This window comes from Anthonomus grandis, chromosome 11, assembly GCF_022605725.1.
Source record: "Anthonomus grandis grandis chromosome 11, icAntGran1.3, whole genome shotgun sequence".
Taxonomy (NCBI): domain Eukaryota; kingdom Metazoa; phylum Arthropoda; class Insecta; order Coleoptera; family Curculionidae; genus Anthonomus; species Anthonomus grandis.
In genome coordinates, this window is record NC_065556.1 from 6,104,466 (window position 1) to 6,122,001 (window position 17,536).

Here is a 17,536-nt window from a genome sequence, read left to right on the forward strand (position 1 = left end):
GTGCCCGTTTGTAGGCAGTTTTTTGCTTTAGCGTTTAGTGTTTTAAAGAACCGAATATAGACTTTCATAAAAACCGTACAAGACGGAAAGTTTCCTAAAGAGAATCGGGGTGGTGACCGTTATGGCAACAAAATTTTGGACAAGAAGCAAAAAATTCGTTATTTTTTAAATAATTTGCCAGCCACTGAAAGCTATTACAACCGCAGTAAGTCCTGTCGTGTTTACCTGTCTTGTGAACTAAACTTGAACAAGCTATGGAAAATGTTCAACGAGAAACATACCAATTTCCATGTGACAAAATCAGTGTTTAAAAGAATTTTGTATTTTGAATGTAATATTGGGTTTTCGTCCCCGGTATCCGATGTCTGTGGGACTTGCCTAAATTTGAAAAATGCCATAAAACAAAAACCTGAAACCAAAGCAAAGTTAATGACAGATCTTAGAATCCATAAAATGAGAACTACTGAATTCTACAAACTGCTAAATGAAACTTCCGAAAAGAGTGTAACATTTTGTTTTGATCTGCAATAGGTGCATCCCCTTCCAAAGACCCCAATCCAGGATGCGTTTTACTTAAGGCAAATAAGTTCCTACGCCTTTTGTTGCGTTGATGTAAAATCAAATCACCCTAAATTCTATACCGATTCTACACGATTTTAAAATTCTAATATAAAGACTAAGACTTGCGAGCACCCTGTATATCAACTATATACAGGGTGCTCGCAAAGTTGAGTCATTTATTTTAGCTGTTTGTAGGACTCGTCAAAAGGAGTAGGTATACCAATAATCACCCATATAAAGGTGGCATAATAAAAAAAAAAGTAAATCATTAAAAAAAAAAAATTACAAAAGTAAGAATGTTAATAATAACATAATTAACAGAAAATAACCCGTGTTTATGAAAATAATAAATAAGTGGACATAGTATGTACATACCTATAGAGTGTGCCAACAAAAAGTAGCTGCAGCATGCAAAGATGTTTTCTTTAAGAAATCATTCAGCCCTACGTATATTTGTAGATTTAGTTATTAGACTTCATAAGTGAACCAAAAATGTTACAAATTGAGAAGACATTTTAGAAATGGTCGAAGGACCCAACTAGTACCAAAGGCGACCCAATAAGTACTAAAGCCATAGAATTCAAGTTGAAGTTTTTTATAGTAAAATGTGGAACACAATACGACAAGATTAATATTATCCTCGTCATTATCAACGGGTACAAATGTTACAAACTGAAAATTATTCTAAAAGAGTTGTATTTTGTCAGCGGCTTTTAGAACACGTCTGCAAAAAGAAGATTTTACGAGAATAACTTTGTATACGATATGGAGTGCAAAATTTCCAAAATAACCAGTAGAAAATCCGCATGCTGTAAAAAGGTCTAATTTTCATTAAATATGTCTGGCGTGGTAAATGGCAGGCTTATTGGACCCAACTTTTTTCACCTCGACTGACTAGTAAAATTTATTTAGATTTTCTTTGGTACAATCTGCATGGTCATATCATGGTTCCTACAGGATGATGTTGCACCATATTTTAGATGGGAAGTTAATGAAGATATAGAGCTATTTGAAAGAGTTGGTGTATCAAAATAAAGCCATAAATACTTCGGATGAACTTTAAGAGCACATTGAACATTCTTGTGATTTAATTTGTGAGGACCAGGATTTTATCTTCGAAGCTTGTAAAGAATCGTGCAAGATTTTGTGTTTATTGAACAAAAAAGGAAAATTTTGTACAATTTTTATAAAAATGGTATTTAACCTATTAAAGATTTTTTAAAGTAATTTTAAATAATGTAAAGTAACTCTCTGATTATGCAACTTTTATATAGATGATTTGGTATATTAACTTCTTTTGACAAGTTCTATAAGATGTTAAAATAAATGACTTTGAAAACATTGTATATTTCAATATCGATTGTATTTACTACCTATATTAAAAATATTTTAGTCAGCATGCTTAATGAAAACGAAACTTAATAAATTGACGAAAACAGATCTTTTGAGAAGTGCCACAAGAATATTAAAGCTAATATTTAATTTATTCTTACATTCTTTAAGCATTTTACTTTATTTTAACTTACCTAGCCAAAACAGGATTATAGTTAACAAGTGTAATAATTATTCGAAGAAAATATTTAGTTTTTGTCTTAATAATAAATTTTAGTTTGAATAAAGTTTCAACAAAAAAATAATAACGGAAGAAAAATACCATATTAGTTTGAAAGTCATAAGTAAAGAATTTAGGCGGAATAGCCTCAGAGCTAATAAAAGGTCTTGTGCATTAAAATTAAAAAAGTAATATTGACCTTTGCTGGAGACTTAGACATAGTGGCTTATCTAGTTAGAGACATACGAGAGGTTTCGTCATAGCTGGAGGAAAAAGCAGGTAGTTTGGACTTTTTTGGACGAGTAAACGAAGAAAAAACAAGGTTACCAAGAAGCGAGGCCTGGAATCAGGCAGAACTGAACCCTTAATGAGTTTAACTTCGAAGCGGTTAAGGAATTAAAGTATCTAGGAGCCAATCAAGTAGAAAAAGATGTCTCAGCACAAATAATGAGAAATAGGGCGCTATACTTTTACACGATATTATTGAAGTTGCTAAATAGACAATCCAAACTAAGTTAGTATAGGGCAATAATTCGCTGAGTAGTTACTTATGGCAACGAAACTTGGACGATCGATTAAGGAGAAATAAATAAGCTTCTTCTGGTTAAAAGAAAAGTTCTCAGAATTCTGTTTCGACTACATAAATATTAAAAAACAGGATGGCGCAAGAAACGCCACAGTGCTGAATTGATGGGAATGTATGGCAGTGAAAATATAAGCTAGTAAGATGAGAAAACCACAGATCGATAAAGACAGTATTCTTTAAGCGACCAGATGGCAAAAGATCAATAAATAGACCGAGAAAAACATTGAAAGATGCTGTGGCAGCAGATTTTTCTAGGATGAGAGGCCAGACCGTGGTAAGTGGAGACACAGAGACCTACAAAAATTAAAAATTAAGGCAGTAAATAAACCGATGAAGAAATGAGGCTGAAGAGTTTAGGTCTAATCTGAGTGCGTAGTAATTCAGGTAATGCAGGTAACGATGAAGCGGACTCCCTTGCTAGGCTAAGATTCGCAAAACTGCCAATAGACTCCGAACCTATATTTAGTAAGACCAAATATGTAGCATAAAAATATGTAGCAAATAAAAAGGTAGAGAGGCACTGGGCATGACAGGTTGAGGCACACATAGATAGACTCTCTATCTGTGTCACCAGACGATTTATAGAACCCCTAAGAAACGACAAATCCGGCTAGTGATATATCTTAAATAGACACTTAAGACGCCATCTACACTTTCTATTTCGGATAACCCGAAGTGCCGTTGGTGTTGGAAGGAGAATGAACCACCACGTCATTTACGAGCTTAATTATATTTTACTCAGCGTCAGCAATATTTCTCATACCAGAGTGCCTCATTCGCTTTTCCAAAGCTATTGACCTTTAGAGAGCCCCTCTGTCATGCTTACCCCTCTGGTGAGCATGACAGATCAATCAGGAAACTTATTTGCACAACAGCTGCCTTCACTACCCACTGTCTCCTAAACACAAAACGTGATAATACAGAGCAGGCATCCCCCTTTCCAGAATGCACCAATAAACCAAAATTATCTTAAAAACAGAGCATGAAATCTTGTCATCTTGCACATCTTAAGAGATGAACTCAGACTTTTTTTAATGTGAGGCATATACAGGGTGTTCCGTTGATCATGTTCAACTTCTAGCGTAGATATGAAAACGTAAAACAAAGTTCATATGAACATGAGTCCGAAAATGCTTCCTCAATGTGCTAGATCTCTTTGAAGATAACCTTTAAAAACTATAGTTTTCGTTTTAGAGATTCGAAACTACTTTAGCTAGCGCAACCAATTTTAAGACATAATTTATTGTTAGTACGTTTATCATTTTTAACCTATTAAACAAAAATTATTTTAATCAGGGGCGTTCGAATCAAGGGTATTGGGTAAATTTTACCCTATTTCTTAAAGCATTTAATTTCTGCTCGTTTGGGCATCAGATTATGATGTGCTTATGCATTTTGCATTAAAAAGGTGCTCTTAGTAAAAAACACTAAATATCACCATTCTTGTGAAAATTGGGTAAAAGCAAATAATAAGATACAAAAATCATATATACTTAAAAAATTAAATCTGTGCCGTAAATAAAACAGAACTGCCTTAGCGATTTTTGCTAAAAGCACCTTTTTTATGCAAAAGGCATAAGAGCATCATAATCTAATACCCAAATGGGCATAAATTGAAGTCTTAAAGAAATCGGGTTGAATTTACCAAATATCCCTCTGGTTTCTACGCCCCTGGTTAAAATTTTTTTTGTTTAGTCAAAGAGGTCTAGCTCCCTGAGGAAGCATTTCCGGAATCATGTTCATATAAACTTTTCTTTTTTTATGTTTCCTATCTACCCTAGAAGTTTGTAACATGATCAACGAAACACCCTGCAGAAAACCTTGTCAAAAATCATTCCAATTCCCTGCAGTACATTAGAGAATACAGAAAAACTATTTGATAAAAACTATTAAATTCTTATTATTTCATTTTACGGAAATTTTATCAGCAAAAGCGTGTGGTTCACTATGTCGCATTCTTTCAAAAAGTCTGAACATACTGCAGGTTTTTTACTGTATTGCTTAACCTGTCGATATTGTATTATCAAAATTGTATTTGTAATCATTATTAACATTATGATATACTCGTGGCTGTTAAGATCATAACAATATTATTGTTGGGTAGTAATGACTTAGTTTAGAATGATGGGTAAGATTTTTAAAAAAAGTGGTGGATGAAACTATTTTTTCCAGCTACTTTGTATCAGCATTGTTGACTGACACTCCTATAAGTACAACGTATTGAAATATTCCGTATTATTATTTAGGTTATTAATCAGAATATTATTATTAATATCTCTCACGAATATCTTGTCATCAGTGTTGCAGTTCTGCGCTTATCAGAAAAATAAGTTAGAATATTATTTACATTTATTGGATGCATGTGATATATTAATAACATACCATTTTTTTGCCATACAATTTAGTTCACTCATAATAATTGTGTTTTTTGCTAAAGATAATTTTTAGCACAAAAAAAGCTTAACAACGAAGGACAAATTAAGCTAAAAAATAAATAAAGTAAATCCAAAATAAAAAGATCTTTTTTAATTAAGTCTACAACTACTCTGTAAAAGTCGTCAACTACTTTGGGACTTCTTGAGCAAAATTCTTTTTTATTCACTACTAGAGCATTCTTCACATTTTTTGCAGAAAATGGTTTACCTGCAGCTATTTTGCAATATTTGTACAGAATTGTTGTTGTTATTGTAAGGTGTGATCATTCGCAATACTATACGCCCTTTAGCTTCCCGATATTTTTTAAGATTTGCGGGTTTTTTAGGTAACTTATAACGCAAACAATAACCGGTTGTTAATTTTTTTTTCTTTTGTTACCAACACCTAATAAGTTTAACTATTTTTTGAAAATATAGATAAATATTCAAAGTCGTAAGAAAACGGCTAAAACTCATTCGTTTAGTTTGTCCTCCGTTTCTTCTTGCACTCAAAAAATTATTATACTATTCTTTTTGTCCGTCTCATCAAAGCATTTATCATTTTCTAAAAGACTTTATTTGACTTGACTTAATCAGTGATGATTTTTGTTTTCTCTTTCTTAATTCTATGAATCTTTTTCCAAAACTTAATTTTTCTCTATAAGTTCTAAGCTCGTCTTTAATGGTTTGTACGTCATGCTGTATATTGCTATTTTGCTCTTGTATCTCATATATCCAAATCTTATTGTAATCTTTTAAAATATTCTTTAAATATAACAACTAAAAATTTTAAGTAATAGAGATCCCTATAAAACTACATTTTCCTTAAAAAAATACAGTGATGATCTGATTTTTAGCAAAAGAACAAGCGTCTGACATATTACGCACGACTGAACCGCATTGATGATACACAGCAGCATGATACTAATAAATTGAATTTACACCCTTGTGGGAGAAAATGTGGTCCGGCACGACGTGATATATTGAAAATTGCGTGAACTGAATAAAAAAACAAATTTACTAAAAGTTACAATCCAGGCAATGCAAGTTTGTCAATTTTTACTTAATTTTTATGTCTTCAGTTCTTAAGTTTGATCCCCAAAACTTTTTTAATGATAACTAAAATTTGCTTAAAGCTTTTACATATAGAGTAGCTTTATTCAATATTATACAGGGTGTCCTATTTGCCATGTGTGACTATTGCTATTTCCGAAACTACGGGAGTTACGAGGGCGGTTAAATTAGAAAAAATTGCCTATTTTGATGCTTATTCTAAATCCTTCTACAGCATTGCTAGTACGAGTTAGTAAGTATTTATTAGTTAGTCAATTACATGGTGATTTATAAAAAACGCCAAATTTTATTTTAATTATTATTTTGAAAACTATTGGTATTAAATACTTACTTTTAATTACAAAGTTTTATGACTTTTTGGGCTCTACAAAACTTTACCTTAATTTTTTTTATGACGTTTGGTATCTTGGCTTATAACGGCTGTTTAACTTTTTTTTAAAATACGGATTTACATTTTTTATAACTAATTTTAAGAGAATTTTTTATTTCCTTTAAAATGATGAATTTCATTCATACGTTTCTTAACGTATTAATAACAATCATCAGGAATTTTTCCTTAATTCGGGCCTGACTTTTTTTAAGCATGTAAGTAATTACTTATTATTACAGCAACAAGTTTATCTCTTTGGTTGTTATTTAAAAATATTTGTAAACGCTAAAATAATAAAAAAGTAGGAATTTTTTTTAAACAACCTTGAAATAGTGTACAATCTGTTTAGCTGTTATCAATTTATTTATCCAATAAACATCTCCGGAATAACATTATTACTACTAAATGTTAAACATCAATATTAAAAGAAGGTGTTTAAAAAAATAAATATTCCAACAATGATCTGACTAACTTTATATTAAATCTATTTTTAATAAACAATATAATAATAAACAAAAATAAATTCAGAACTTACTTAAAATAAATAAAGGCTATGAAATAATATATACATAATTATGATATAAATTATTATTAATCTAAATGTTCTAAATAACCACCATTATTTTGTAAACATTTTCGCGGATTAGTTACAATTTGTTCCTTTCTACAATTTTTTTAATGTTCCTGAACATTTGCAGCGAAATTTTATTGCACGCTTCTTTTATTTTTAAGTTTAGGTCCTCTAAATTTTGAGGCGTAGTTTAATAAATCTGGTCCTTAATAGAACCCTAAATAGAAAAGTCCATGGGTGTTATATCAGGCGATCTTGCGGGCCAATTTATAGGACCGTTATAATACAACGATGTGGTTTAAAATTGTTTAAAGACCTTGTACAACGCCGAGCTCAATGTGCAGGTGCGCTGTCATGTTGAAAATATTCAAAGTTTCTTGTTACATCAAGAGGAATATCATTCGAAAGATCTTGCAGAGAATTTGTTAAAAAATTATGATATACTTGTCATGTTATTGAATCCAACTACTCGTGTGTTGAGTATTCCCAGCCAAATATCGAACCTCTCTTGAAAAGCCGTTTCTCGATGAAAATATTGATTATCCTAATCCAACCATTACTAAATATCTTTCTACTTTAATAAGGTCTAAACTTATTTCGACACAATATCTTTTTGGCAGGCATTTTTGAAATTCCAGTCTCTTTCTGTACTTCTCTAAAAGAACTATTGCTATTTTAAATATTTTTGTGATTAATGTATCATAAAATAAATAATAAGAATTCCGCGATTTTCTTTTTAGCCTGTCAAATATTAGAAAACTTGGTATTCGTCTTTCTGTACACGAATTTGCGTACAAGTTCACCATTTGCATTGCGAAATGTTCTTGCATTTCAAAACAATAAATCTAATCGTTTTTCAGTTGCAAACTTTATTTTAACACAAAAATAAATCAAAGAAAATAAATCAAGAAAGTAACAAGCAAAACAGAAAAAAATATAAACTATTTTATTAATTCGAACAATATTAACATGAACAAAAACTGACGTAAAAGCTTGATGATTATTGTCAAAAATATTATTTTTGTTTGGCTTTAACATAAACAACCACTAGTTTAATAAGCTTAAGGTTTTATTTAATTAAATTTTAAATCATGAGGAAAAGAAAAAACATTTAAAAGTATTAAGGTTCTTGGCAGTTAAAAAAGTCAGATCCGCACTAAGCAAAATTTCCTGATGATGGTTATAAATACGTTAACACGTTGCGAAATATTATTTAAAGGGAATAAAAAATGCTTTTAAAATAAGATATAAAAGATGCAGGTCCGTATTTAAAAGAAAGAAATTGATAGCCGTTGCTAATATACCAAACGTCATAAAAAAGAGTAAAGGTAAAGTTTTGTACAACACAAGAAATATAAAACCTTGTAATTAAAAGTAAGTTTCTAAAACTTGTTTACAACTTAACAGTTTTGGAAATAATTATTTAAATAAAATTTGGCGATTTTTATAAATCACCCTGTAACTCACGACCTAATAAGCATTTTGCAATGCTGTAAGAGGATTTAGAATAAGCATCAAAATTGGTAACTTTTTTTTTAATTTAACCGCCTTCGTATCTCCTATAGTTTCGGCAATAGCAATAGTCACACATAGCAAATGGGACACCCGGCGTATAATTTTCAATTTTAAAATAAATAGTTAGTCTGGATAATTAGGAGAATCAAGAAAAAGATTTTCGAGACATTTTACAACTAAAAAAGGAAAAAAATGTAAGGATGCACCTCGCGACACATTTTTCTACATATTAACTACTTATTTCTTCTTGCTTCTCATAAAAACGGTAACGCAATCAATTCCTGTTCTTAGTTTAAGTACCCTTAGATTCATTAAAAAAATAAAAATAAAATGTTCATACTGAAAAAGCAGAACTACCTTGGTACGAGAGTAAATATAATGTTTTGGATATTCTGTAGCAGATATCCTGTTTTGAAATTTTTTGATTAATTTTTTCTAAAGAAACTAATAATCAGAAATACATACGTCAAACAAAATTCTAGATGGGTTTTTTAAAAACTTTATTAATTTTCGTTAAAAATTATCATTTATTAAAAACTAATTTAATGTTTAATACTTAAAGCGGGCCATTAATGCATTTGAAAAGTATGTAAAGTTACCAAAGCTATAGGTCTTTTATTCATCTATAGGGTGTTACAAAATTTGGTCCAAATATTTTAGGAGACTTGCAAATTTCTCAAAGAAAATCGATTATTTCGAACACTGACTACACTAATGCGTATATACATACATAAAACTTTTGAAAATTTGCAAGTTTTAATTTTTTTGCGTTCTCTTGATATTTTTCGCCTTAAAAATGGTGTAATCCCAGTTTTAAGGAAGGATTCAGGAGGTATTACTCTTATGATGGCTCCTATCTTATGTTTCCGATATGAAATTTAAAAATCTTGAAAACCATCTAGTTAGCCGCGAAAATTTTAAAAATTATCGTTTCTTGCACTTTTGCGACAAACATTAAAGCAGGCATGGCCCACTTCGTTTTTTTCTTGTTTTATAGTTTATTTAGGTTCTATAATGCACCTCTTTTGCTTTTTTTTCGAAAACGACTAATTGCATCGAAAAAAATGCAAAAAAAAATTTTAGATTTTTCATGGCTATCTTGATGGTGTTGCTTAATTTTTAAATTAAACTCGAAACATAAGATAGGGGCCATTAGAAGGGTAAGGCTCCCTAAATCCTAAATACCGTAAAATTGGGTTTACACAATTTTTGTGACGGAAAATATCAAGAAGATTAAAAAAAAGAATGGAAACTTGCAAATTTTCAAAAGATTTGATTTATAACAGTAGTCAATGTTTTAAATAATCGATTTTCTTCAAGATAATTTCCCCGGTAAAAAAAGCCTTATTTTGACTCCAACATTATTCCCTTAAAACATTTGCACCGAATTTTGCAACACTCAGTATAGAAGCTTAAAGAGTATAAAGGTTATACTCTTCAATTCCTATTTTTATGTTAGTTAAAAAGTATAAATTATTCTTATATTAATAGTTACATTATATTATTAGTAGACAAACCCTTGACAATATTCGTGATGAATTTCAAAATAGACTTTATTGTTGTCTCGACAATAACGACATACGTTTTGAGCATTTATTGAAATAAATTCCATTAATTAAATACACTGTTTATTTCTAAGATACTTTTCTTTAAACCCTTATTGCTTAAAAGCCTAACTTAATTTTTTTTTACCGTTGGGCAGCAGATGTACGTCCCTAAAATTATTTATTACACTTCATGTAGCTTTTTGACAAACCAAAATTAGAGATTGATAAAATGTCTATTATCATACATTTTTGCTTACTCGTTGTTTTGTATATGGGTTTCTTTTAGGTACCTATTTGTTTATAAACAAAGATCCATGATATTTTGTATCCTTTTTTTTGTGATGACCGAGCTTAATTAAGGTGCAGATGTGCATAATATGTATGTGCATAGCTTTTTATTTATTTTTTTTTAACTTTCGAATATAATTCTGTTTAGGTAAAGATTTATTTTTTAATACTTGATTTGGTGGTATAGGCTTTGATTTGTTCTCTGATATTGTGTTAGCTAGTGATTACACGGTTGTCAGAGTCTGTGAGACTTAGTTGTCTAAAAATGTTCCTGATAGTTGTATGTATTAGTATTCCTGGGTATATCATACTTTGTTGAAGTTCGAAGGGTGGCTTTCTTCATAAAAAATTGATTCAGCTTTAACCGAATAGAATCTTGAGTATCTAATTCTGTCAAGTTATTGACAGAATACTAATTCTGTCGAATTATACTTCCATACTATAATGGAACTAAAACTTGTTGATAAGAAATTATGTTTTGGTGTATCCGACCGCATGGCGATATGGTTATGGCTATTAGTACTTTAAAACAATTTATTTTTTCTCCCAGAGCAAGATGCAATAATTTTTAAAGGCGATTTTAATATAGATTGTAGTTCTCTTTTAAATAGTTTTAAAATGTTTAGTATTCTTTTAGGCAAGTATAATTTAGCGCAAATTCAAAAATTTAAATTCAAAAGACTTTTATTACCACTTAAACATTGTACATAAGAAATTACATTTTTTATTACAAGAATTTACACCATGCTTAGAGTAATGCCGACTGAACTGCGATTATAAAAACAACAGATAACATATACACGAGCTAAGGCGCATGTGCTGTTCAGATCGTTAAAACATACTAACCTAATTACAACTAAAACAAGAATAAAGACTTTCCCAATTATAATTATTTAGAAAACAACTTATTAAGCCCTAAAAACATATAAAAGCTAAAAATAAATAAATATAGGGTAATAATTCACTATATCAATTACATTAATATACACTACCGCTCAAAAGTATTTGCCCACATATGATTGTTTTAAAGTTATAACTAAAACTAATAAACCCATCAGTTATTCTTATGAAACGGTTTATTTATAACAAAATGAATATAAACAATACATTTTTCAATTAAATAAATTTAAGAAAATCAAATTTTGGATTTATCTACATGTCCGCCTCGATTTTTAATAACAGCTTCACAGAGTTTCGGTAGTCTTCTAATTAATTTGTCCAAAGTTTTCGGAGGTTTCTCTTGTGCCACTCTTCTTGGATGATCCTCCACAAGTCTTCTTTTGATGTGGGGCATGATTTTCGCACTTCTATCTAGTTCATCCCACAGTAATTCGATAGGATTGAGATCCGGTGATTATGTGGGCCATACCATAACTTTCAGAAGATGTTTCCTTTGAATTGACCTAAATATTGCTTGCACAATTTCGACGTGTGCTTGGGGTCATTGTCATGTTGAAAGATGAAGTTTTCCCCAAATATTTAAGTACCAGAAGGAAGTACATTGTCACTTAAAATTGTTTTGTAACCCTCTTTTCGAAGAATTCCTTCTATTCTAATTAGATCGCCCACTGCAGATCCTCCAAAACAACCCCACACCATCACCGAACCACCACCGTGTTTAACTGAGGCCACCGTACAATCCTAGATGACCCTTTCATTGGCATAACGGCGAACAAAAACTCGCCTCTTCGTTCCAAAAACCTCGAATTTCGACTCGTCACTCCAGAGAACTTTCTTCCAGTCATCAATGGTCCATTCTTTGTGTGATTGGGCCCACTCAAGTCTTTTCTTCTTATTAACATCCTTCAGTAGCAGTTTTGATACAGCTAAACGTCCTTTACGTCCAGCAGTATAAAGTCGCCGTTTTACTGTCGAAACACTGACCGCTTTTTTACGCTTCTTGTTGATTTTTGCTGTGATTTCAGGGGCGGTAAGGCGTCTATTGCGTTTGCTTGTAAATATAATATTTGAATCCTCCTTTGAACTTGTTGCCTTTGGCCTTCACGATCAAGGTTTGTTGCTAATAGTCCCTTCTCTGGTGAATTTCCTAACATTATAATCGACAGTCCGCCTTGGAATTCCCAAATCCGTCGAAATTTGATGGTTAGTCTTTCCAGCCTTATGAAGTCCAATGAAGTCCACCTTTTGTTTCTACCGATAACTCTTTTGTTTTAGCCATTTTAAAGAATGTTGAGAAACCAGTAAAGAAATGGTGACAATCATCAATAAGCAAGCAAAATTATTTACCAATGTTACACAAAATCAATTCTTGAAGACTAAACACCTTTAAATGTTTTAAATTTCATCGGAAACGAGCTATAAATAAATTGGATTTTTAGAAGAAGTGCATATTTTTAGTACATTGTTTGTTATTTGCAAGACTATTTTTAAATACTTAGTGTTTTCCATCGAACCATAGTTGATAGGTATGCTGTTTAAGCACATATGCAATTTATAAAAGAGATACAATCTAAATATAGGTATAAAGATAAGATTTTTGTATCTAATTTAAAATATTAAAAAGAATACATGGTATGCAAATACTTTTGAGCGGTAGTGTAGGTACCATTTGTGCAATAGGCAGAGAGGATGGAAGGGTAGCAAAAAAACACGATGGTCAAAAACAAAAACAAATGGTCACATACTTAACGCGAATACATAATAACGTCGCGACTCTGTTGGATGTCATAATTAGCTCAGATCATTTCCTAGTTGATGACTGAGCTACCATACCTATGGATGGCATCTCTGACTACTCACTTGCAGAGTGTGTCTTGAAAATAGCTAAAGAAAAGTATGCTCCTAAATTTCGTACATTTAAAAACTTCGAAAATTTTGATTTTTCTTCTGTTTTCCAGGAATGTAAATTCTTTTGATTGGGAAATAATATATGTATATATCAGAAGTTGATGATATAGTAGATTTTTGGCACACTAATATTAACAAAACAAAGCTTATCTCAACTCTAAATTTAAGAGAAATCTTCTGGAAAACTTTAAAATACTTAAATATCAACTCAGACACAACTTCGATACATGCTTTTAACAACTTAAAGCCCTCTGATTTTAGCAACTATTTTACTAACTTTATTCCTACTTGTAGCAATATTAATGCCTTTCACAATATTATCGACAATAAATTTGCCAATGATTTCGACCCTAGCAGACCTTTATTTGAATTCGCTTAACTTTCAGCAAAGCTGGTCTTGAAAATTTTTAAGAGTATTAAATCAGGGTTTACTGGATAATAAAAGCTTAAAAATTCTAACCCTTGCTTTTCTTTTAACTCCTTGATATTTTTACTTTTATTTTAAATAAATGCTTACTGACTGCTAAATTTTCTACAGTGGAAGCTTGCAAACATAATTCCAATTCAAAAAATTACTAGCCCTGCTTAAATATCAGGCTATAGACCAATAAGTATTCTACCAACAGCACCAAAAATTTTTGACATATATAATTTAAAAACTCATTCTCTTCTACCGCCTATACAGTCAGGTTATCGAACAGATTACAGTAGGACTACAGCACTTTCTAATGACTCCCGACAAAGCCGATCAACTAGTAGGAAAAGGTTCTATAGTACCTTACATTGGACCGGACCTGCACTAAGAGTACCAAGAAGTACCATCCGCATTAAGATCAGGTACGAGGTGAAGAAGACATTAAGCTTATTGGACAGAAATTAGACAGCTGAAAAGATAAAACCTTTATGAACTTTAAAATAGACGAAGAAATGACCACCTTACATTTAGGAGAAAGAAACTTAGAACATTGATATGTATCAGAACGAGACACATGGCCGTTAAAGGACACCTAAACAAAATTTGAGTGTCAAATGGGGACCTTAATTGCCGATTGTGCGAAAAGGAACCAGAAACAGCCATGCCCGACATGGCATTTGCAACTGTGAGACCTTGTATCGCAAAAGGCAATAAATATTTGAAAGAGATCTACTGGACCCAGAGCACTAGGTACTACAGCAGTAAAAGACTTTTACCATCGATACAGGGCAGTGGCATCGGGGTGGGCACAATAATCCTTTAGGCTAAGGTGTATTCGGGCATAATGAACGAATCCTAAAAGAGGAAAAAAGAGTCTTAACACTTGCTTGATTTAAGCAAGATCTTTGACACCTTTCAGCATGACCACTTTGCAACAAATTAAAATTTATTGGCTTAGGCGATGAAGCTTTACATTTTTTCAAAAGCATTCGAGACGTTCTTAGCAGGTAACTCTCAATGGCATTACATCAAATTATATTATAATTACACGAGGCGTTCCACAAGGTAGTGTTAAAGCCTATGTTTAAGCAAAGGGTCAAACTTTTTTTTTTCTTTTATTTGTATATTTGATTTTTGCTCTTTTATAAAATATTGTTAAACACATCGATACGTTGACGACACCCAAATTTATTTTTCATTTTATAAAGATAACTATTTAAATGCGGCCCTTTATGACCTTCATGTTATTTCAAATATGTGTACATAATCTTGTGTTTAATAGCAATTAAACGCAAATATTGATTTTTAGAACAGGGTTAATCATTTGTAAGAAACTGCATGTTTCTTACAAATAATCATTTGTAAGAAACTGCATGTTTCTTACAAATGATTTCCGTATTATACCACATAATTCTATTCTTAAATTTATTAAATAAGGAAAAAATATAGGTCTTTTGACTGACTCTAACCTTAGATTTGCTTTCCATGTAACTATTTTTTTAACTAGTCCAATCTTCTTACTATAAAAAAAAACCTATATATTAACAAAAATATCCTAAATAAAGATATTAAGTTTTGTTTGTGTGACTCGGTGATACTCTCCTCTATTTCTTACTGTGATGTTGTCTATTAGGCAGCAATTCTCAACAAAGACAATGGATGGTTGCGACTGGATGACAGATTCAAGTTTAACTTTGCAACTTTCACTTTTAAAATTATCGACAACAAACAGTCACTCTATCTATAAAACAAATTTAATAGGAAAGCGGATCTACGTGACAACCCAACTCGCTCTAGATGTATCGATCGCTTACCTAAACATAAGACAGCCTTATTTCGGGGATTTTCTTCCTTCAACTTAGTGAAGGTTTAATATATTTTCTTATCAATTTACGTAATGTCGTATTCAGAAAGCGCATCAAAGGCCTACATTTTAAAAAAATATTAAATTGTATCGAGTTTTTAAAGAATAATGTATTTATACTATTATTATCGTATATATTTTCATATTGTTGAATCGTATTATAATGTTTTCTACGCCACAAAAGGTTGTGCATGGAAAACGAATTAATTCTTTTTATAGGTTTTGGTTTTCTAGGGGTGGCTACATGGAAAAGCGAGTAAAAGAGTTGTTACTCGGAATTTCATTTCATTCATCTTCATATAAAAATAAAGAATTTTAAAAAAATTAAAAATAAGTTTTAATATTAACAAAAATTATATATAAATTTGTAGCGTTATTTGTTTTCTTTTCAGAAAATTCTCATGTAGCTGCTTCGATGGGTATTCTGGATCAAATTGTTCGGAGGGACCAAAATCATTCTGCTACACTAATGGAACGCCCACGTGTAAAAACGGTGGAACCTGTCTGTAAGTTATACTTGCACATAACTTTTATTCAACATTTTATTTTAAGTTAACTTTTACATATTTTTGGTTAATACTGTTAAATAAAAAATAGTAAACAAAATAAATGATAATTAAAATTAATTTTCAGCCGTATATTAAGTATATTTTAAATTGATGATTGATTTTAAACTGATTTGGAAAACGATTTCTTTAGGACTAAATGACTTAACTAATTTAGCCACAAATGTCCCTTAAGTTTACCTACCTTATAACATTTATGTGTGCTATTAGGACAAAAAATTATTAAAAGTTGCGCCCTCTAAAAAAGTGAAAAATAAAGTAACAGCCCTTACAAAAACAAACGGAATTTAATTTATTGTCTTATGTTTTCATTCATAGGTCATTGCGTTATTTAGTTATTCAATTATTTAAAAAATATGAAATAATAGATAAAACTTAAACAGCTTAAATCTCAGTTGATATCAATCTAAGTATAAGTATTCTTAAATCGCATTATTTCAACTTGATGCATCTACTGTTATTCTATATTATATGACCTTGACCTTTGATCGCTTCTATGTAAAAATAAATAAGTTTAAGACTATTACGAAGCAGAACTTGAAATAAGTTAAAAGAATATTAAGTAATAAAATAATAATAAAAGAATATTTAAGCTAAAAAATTTAATCCAAGATTAATCATAAAGGGAGTGCGTTTAGAACGGTTAGATACACCGGACCAAATAATAGGCAATATAACGTCTTTAAATGATATCTCAGATTTAGCATCTGAAATCAAATATATTACCAAGTTAAAGCAACGCAATAACAAAATTGACCTTGTGATTGAAGTTTCCCCGGCACTTCGTAAGCGCCTTCTAGGAATAGGATCGGGTTTTGTAGGATGGAGTAAGTCAGTTGTGGAGGACTATCTGCGTGTTATTAAATGTTTTCGATGTTGTGCATATGGTCACACCGTAAAAGACTGTCGCGAACAAAAAGACACTTGTCCCAAATGCGGAAAAAATTATAAATTGAAAGAATGTATTTCTGAAGAGAAAATGTGTATTCATTGTGTTAAATTAGGCTCTCATAACAAACATAATGTAAAGTCTATCTCTACTAACCACTATAGCTTTGATAAAAATTGTCTTTCCTATCAGAAATATCTTTTAAAGCTTGGATCTCAAATTAATTACGAATAACTTTTTTTACAGGGATAAATAGCTATTTTTATTGTTTTTTTTATATAGTTTATTTTATATTTATAGTTTATAAGAAATGGCTAACAAACAATTAAATTCTTATTTAATGTAGTCAATTTAAATATTGGATCTTTATTGCCAAGTTTTACGGATTTTCTCAAATTTGTAAACAATAAATATGATATTTTGGGTATACGTGAAACGTGGCTGAATGAAAATATATCAAAGCAGCGCGGTTTCTATGCCAGGTTATGATTTTTTTAGAAAGGATAGATTAGACAG

The 17,536-nt window shown here is 30.9% G+C and overlaps 1 protein-coding gene across 1 annotated transcript in view; it reads left to right on the forward strand.

Annotated features, from left to right (window-relative positions):
- The window catches only part of LOC126742453 (uncharacterized), a 1,408,556-nt gene that overhangs the window by 937,400 nt on the left and 453,620 nt on the right, over positions 1–17,536 (forward strand). Inside the window, exon 8 of the mRNA XM_050449100.1 lies at positions 15,958–16,071. Coding sequence (XP_050305057.1) covers positions 15,958–16,071 — 114 coding nt within the window. The remainder of the gene's footprint in view (positions 1–15,957; positions 16,072–17,536) is intronic.